We start from the raw sequence: 5,404 nt of genomic DNA, 5'->3' as shown, positions 1-5,404 counted from the left end.
CGTTCTTGAATACATATATAAATATGAGTATAGAAATTAATTATAATAGAGTTTAAAATGAGGAACAATAATTATAATATGAAAAAGATTGCGTATGTAATGGAATGTAATTCTGAGACCTCAATGGAAGTGAGAAAAGGAATAATAAAACTATTTGATTGATTGATTGAAATATTTTAGATTTTTTTTGTCCATGGATAAAATTAATAGAAAAATAAAATAATTTTAAAATATTTTATCCACGTTTTTGGTCATGAAGTACTTTCTACCCTCTAATAAGGGTAGTTTTTCGGTTTTAAGAGTTGAAATGTTGATAAATTAGTCGAATTAAGTTAGTTATTATACATTGACAACAATTAATTTTACCTATAGGAAAAAAAATGAAAAAATATTTTATACATGTTCTTGTTTATGATGTATTTCCCACCCCATCATAGGGGTAGTTTTTCGATTTTCAAGAGTCGGAGCGTTACTGAATAAGTATAATTCAGGTACATATTATATTGTTATGATAAAAAACTATTAGACATTACTTCACCTACTTTCATGGTACCGGTGTAGTTTCCGGTTTCGGTTTTCAGGTAAACGAATGACAAACCCGGTTACAGAAATAATTGATGATTATTTTGTCCCCCTTCTTTATATCTTTCCAAATCTTTGCAAATTCGTTTAAATCTTTGTGAATTCGTTGACATCTTTTGAAATATTTAAAATCTTTGTGAAATCTGGAAATACCTTTGAAATCTTTTAAAATTTGTGTAAAATCTTTGAAACCCTTGAACTCTTTGAAAACTTTACGAAAACTTTTGTGTTCCTTTGAAATCATTGAAATCTTTAAAAAAAATTTAATTCTTCAAATCTTTTGAAATCCTCGTAAATGTTTTGAAGTACTTGTGAAATGTTTTCTACATCTTTCTATTTATGAGAAATCACTGGAATATTTGAAACTTTTGTAAAATATTTTGCAATTCTTTAAAAAATGTGAACTCGTTTAAGATCTTAGAAATGTTTTGTATTTTGACATACCGTACCCTTTTTGAAATCATTGAAATTCTTGAAATCTTTTGAAATTATTAAAATATTTTAAATATTTCGAAATCTTATAAAATTTGAAATAACTGGAAATCATTGAAATGTTTGGAAATCTGAGAAATCTGATTTACTACACGTTTTTTAAAATCCTTAAAATCTTCTGAAAGCTTTAAAATCTTTGTGAAATGTTTGGGATCTTTGTAAAGTCTTTGACTTCTTTTAAAAAAATTTTGAAATATTGAAATATTTGTAAAACCTTTTGTCTTCATTTGAAATCATTCAAATATTTGAAATATTTGTTCAATTTTTTAAAATTTTGATAAAACCTTTGAAATATTTGCGAAAGATTTTAAATCTTTGTAAAATCTTTAAAATCTTTGTGAAATCTTCTAAACAAATATTAAATCGTTTACAATTTGTATAATGTTTTGACATCTTTGAAATCTGGTATACTGTACACTTTTTGGAATCTTTGAATATGAAATCTTTGTGAAATCTTTTCTGTTTGTTTCAAATCACTGAAATCTTTTGAAATCTCAAATTTATTGAAACTTTTGAAATTGCTGAAAACTTTTTAAATCTGGTGTAATATACCCTTTTTGAAAATTTTGAAATTCTTTAAATCTTCTGAATTCTCTGAAAGATTTAAAAAATCTTTTGAATTCATTTAAAATCGTTAAAATATTTTTAATCTTTGCGAAACATTTGGAAATATTCTAAAACATTTTGAAATGTTTTATAATCTTTAATATCTGGTATTCTGTACCCGCTTTCAAAATATTTGAAATCCTTGAAATCTTTTGAAACTTTAAAAATATTTGTGAAATATTAAAAAAAAAATTGAAATTTTTGTCTACCCGCCTTTTTCAAATCCTTGAATCCTTTTTAAGCGTTTGAAATCAGTGAACTCTTATCAAAAGGTTTGAAATCCTTTTAAATATTATAAAAGCTTTGAAATATTTTTAAATCTTTAGAATTATTTTTAACTTGTATAAATTTGGTGTATACTCAAAAACCGAGTGGTCCATCCCTTGAAAACTATTTTAAAAGAAAAACCAAAATTCAAATTCAAGGTTCTCTTGAGAAATTTAAGAAGAATTCCAGGTTTTCAAGATCGCTGGACACCTTGTATATACATTACTAAAATTTCTAATATTTAAAATATTCTTTCCGCAAAAATTCAAATAAAAATATTTCTTGCAAGAAACTGAGGTAACAATTATTTGGCCACAATTAAAATATCTCTTAATATATTATTAGAAAACCCCTACTGATTAAAATGGATCATGATTTTGGTGTCCCTATTTTAAAAGAGCATGAAAAAGACTTACAATTCAAAATTAGATTATGAAGAATGAGTTTGTCATAAGGTAAATAAACTGAGTTATTAAAAATAAATTCTAATGCTTTGGATTTCTCCTTAGGTCTGTGCAATTTTTAAAAACGCACATTTTGCGATATAAAATGCAAAAAAATCAACTATCTCAAAACTTACATGTTCGCAAAATCGACCTGTAGAAGACCTGCTCCTTCGGTTTCAATCGTACCTTTGCTCGTTATGTGCAGCGAAGGCAACTTTTGAGACTGTTGATTCCACCTTGGACAATCTTCTTTTGGAATATACCGCCTTTGAATAGTTATCGTGCCGTCAGGCGCTGAAAAAGAAAATTGAAATACAAGATAAATCTGAAATAAAAATTCATCAATCCTATTTTTCTATTTTCATTTCTTCGGTTACCAACTTTTTGCTGTGACTCTTCGGAAGTAATGGAAAATGCACTTTAATTTCTCCATTATAGAGTTGCACTTATCGGGTCGGTTTTCCCTGAATGCTGAGAAAAGTCTGAAAATTGAATCCTACTGACACTCATTTTCATTAAATATATATACGGGTAAAAATAAAAAATTCTGTATTATTCAATTTTGAATTGAATAGAATCGAATCTACTCCAACCCAGAAAAATTCTAAGTTTCAAGTCGCAGAATCTCTCAGCGAAGAAAAGTGTTAATTTTTAGAGAAAATTCGGCGACACGAATTTTTGCGATTACAGAAAAATTTTCTACATTTCTATAGTTTTTGACATTATTTATATATTCCAATTATCTTTTCTAATTCCAGTAAGTTTTTCTAGCCTCTTTTGAAGTCCGTCGGATAATTTTTTTTAAAGTTCAAAATTAATAAAATAGCAACGATTTAATTAAAAATATAAAACAGTGGTTTTCACAACAAAAAACAAGACTTATATTTTTTGCCAATTTTTTGCTTTTATAAGAAGAGATCGTATATCTTTTATGTGGACTACATAACTTTTTGACCAGAAGAATTAGAAAAAAACATTCCTTATACAAGCAGAGACTTTAAAAAATATTCGAAAAAATTAAAAACGTGGGGTTTTACAGAATATCATCTTAATTTTTGCTTCCAATTTTGAAAACATAAATGAAGAATTTTTAGAAAACACCAACTTCTTTCCAATATTTTTGAAAAATGTTTGCTTATATAAGGAAGAAGTCCAACCAGATTTGTTCGAGCTAAACAAAGGTTGAGACTCGGAAAGTTTTTTTCCAGAAAATATAATTTTTGCTTTTTTCTCGTAAACGATGCAAGATATCACAAAAAAGAAGATTTTGTTGGTCTAGAACATTTCTAGATATGCAAACTTTTATCTCAACAAATTTTTTTATCTTTCCTTGTTTCCAAGAAAAATGCGCAAATTAGATTTTACGAAAAAAGTTAATTATATAAATGAATTTTAATAAAAAATGAATTGGTTTCATATTAATGTGCATATTAAAATGGTATGTTTTAAAATAATTTTCATATTTCAAAATATTGTAATCAACCTAATATATTAATTTAAATTTATTTCAAATCGTTTATAAATTTAAAACTAAGTCGAATATAGATTATTTCCGTGTTACCATTCGTTTTATTCGTTGAAAATAACTTTTGTATAAAGATAAATTTTACGTCTTAAAGTATATTCATTAATCTTCAATAATTTAATTTAAATAGGGAAATAAAACTCTGAAGACATAAAATTAATTATAATAGTTTTTTTTTACTGGACGGAATAAAAACGTAGAGTAATTTAAAGGGATTATAACCCCGTGAAAAATATATTGAGGGGCATATTACCGGATGACATTCACTCATATTATTTCAAATTTATTTCGATACCTTAAGTAAAAATAATTAGAACACTTTATAGTATGTAATACTGTGTAAATATAATTAAAAAATAAATAAACTTTATTCCTAAATTTTTAAATTAATTCTGAAGTTAGAAATTTATTAATATTATTATTTTCAGCTTTTTCTTGAAAATATATATCGCCATAAATGTGAAAAATATGGTAAGTGACACGTTACCGGATGAAATTTACTCATATTTAATCAAATTTATTTTTACTTTGATTAAAGTGTAAATAAAATCGATATATAGTACTGTAAGATAAAACAGACTTAATGAAATCCTAAGATTGAGAAACGTATTCCTCCGAACACAAGGTTTAAATATTTCAGGGATATTTTAAAATTTTTTATTTTTACCCATACAAAAATTGAAATATTGCTTACTTGTTGAAATTGATGTATGGATAATTTCCATATTCCGATTGTGGATTCATCGAGTTTCGCCTTGGAAAAGTGCAGAGAAATGCGTTCGCCAGCAAAGATGCAACTTGCAACTGACTTAAACTAATCGATGCATTTGAGTGTCGAGTTAATAGAGGAATTGCTCCCGTTATAAGGGTCGGAAGTTGAAGAGCCAGTTGTATTATTTTCGGTAGCAATATTTTAAAAAACATTTCCGCTTCGTCTTCGTCTACCACCTATAAAGAAAAAAAATATTGCTTGGAAATATACTAAACATTAATACTGCATATAAATAAAATAAATAATTAGATACGAATCAGACTTTACCTCGGAGAAAAAATGATGCAAGGCTGAAAAATCCCATCGATGAGCGTATTTGTGATTGTAGGAAAAAATAGCAGCCTCCAATTGGAAGCTGGAAGTGAAAGTTTGTAAAAGAGCTTCTTGGATTATTTCCCAGCGACGCCGTAGTTCTTTGTTTTTACCTTCCTATAAGCAAATAGCAAATGTAGAGTTCAAAATTAGACTTTAATGATGATCGCTTTGATGACATTTTTTTAGAATAAGGTATACCTTTTCTATGGGATAGAGGCTATGGTGAGAATGTGGCATTCGAACGTATCCGGGACTCCATTTGTCGGCCGATTGTGGCGGATAAGGTTTTGGAGGACCACGATCCGAAAGAGGTAGCTAAAAGTAAGGGAACACCCATTAATTATGTAAGGCTTTTTAGGGGGAATGGATACGGAAAATCTTTAGCATCCTAATTTTGGG

The 5,404-nt window shown here is 27.3% G+C and overlaps 1 protein-coding gene across 2 annotated transcripts in view; it reads right to left on the bottom strand.

Annotated features, from left to right (window-relative positions):
• Nucleotides 1-5,404, bottom strand: part of LOC117181564 (poly(ADP-ribose) glycohydrolase-like) — a 20,356-nt gene that overhangs the window by 11,075 nt on the left and 3,877 nt on the right. For both annotated transcript variants that reach the window (XM_033374390.1, XM_033374389.1), the window contains exons 3-7: nt 5,204-5,320; nt 4,958-5,119; nt 4,613-4,866; nt 2,775-2,875; nt 2,528-2,687 (exon numbers count right to left, since the gene is read on the bottom strand). In XM_033374390.1, the coding sequence (XP_033230281.1) occupies nt 2,528-2,687; nt 2,775-2,875; nt 4,613-4,866; nt 4,958-5,119; nt 5,204-5,320 (794 nt within the window). The remainder of the gene's footprint in view (nt 1-2,527; nt 2,688-2,774; nt 2,876-4,612; nt 4,867-4,957; nt 5,120-5,203; nt 5,321-5,404) is intronic.

The sequence above is a fragment of the Belonocnema kinseyi genome, chromosome 10 (genome assembly GCF_010883055.1).
Source record: "Belonocnema kinseyi isolate 2016_QV_RU_SX_M_011 chromosome 10, B_treatae_v1, whole genome shotgun sequence".
NCBI classification, from domain to species: Eukaryota; Metazoa; Arthropoda; class Insecta; order Hymenoptera; family Cynipidae; genus Belonocnema; species Belonocnema kinseyi.
Note: the sequence above shows the minus strand (reverse complement) of the source record. Positions and strands in the feature narration are given on the sequence as shown.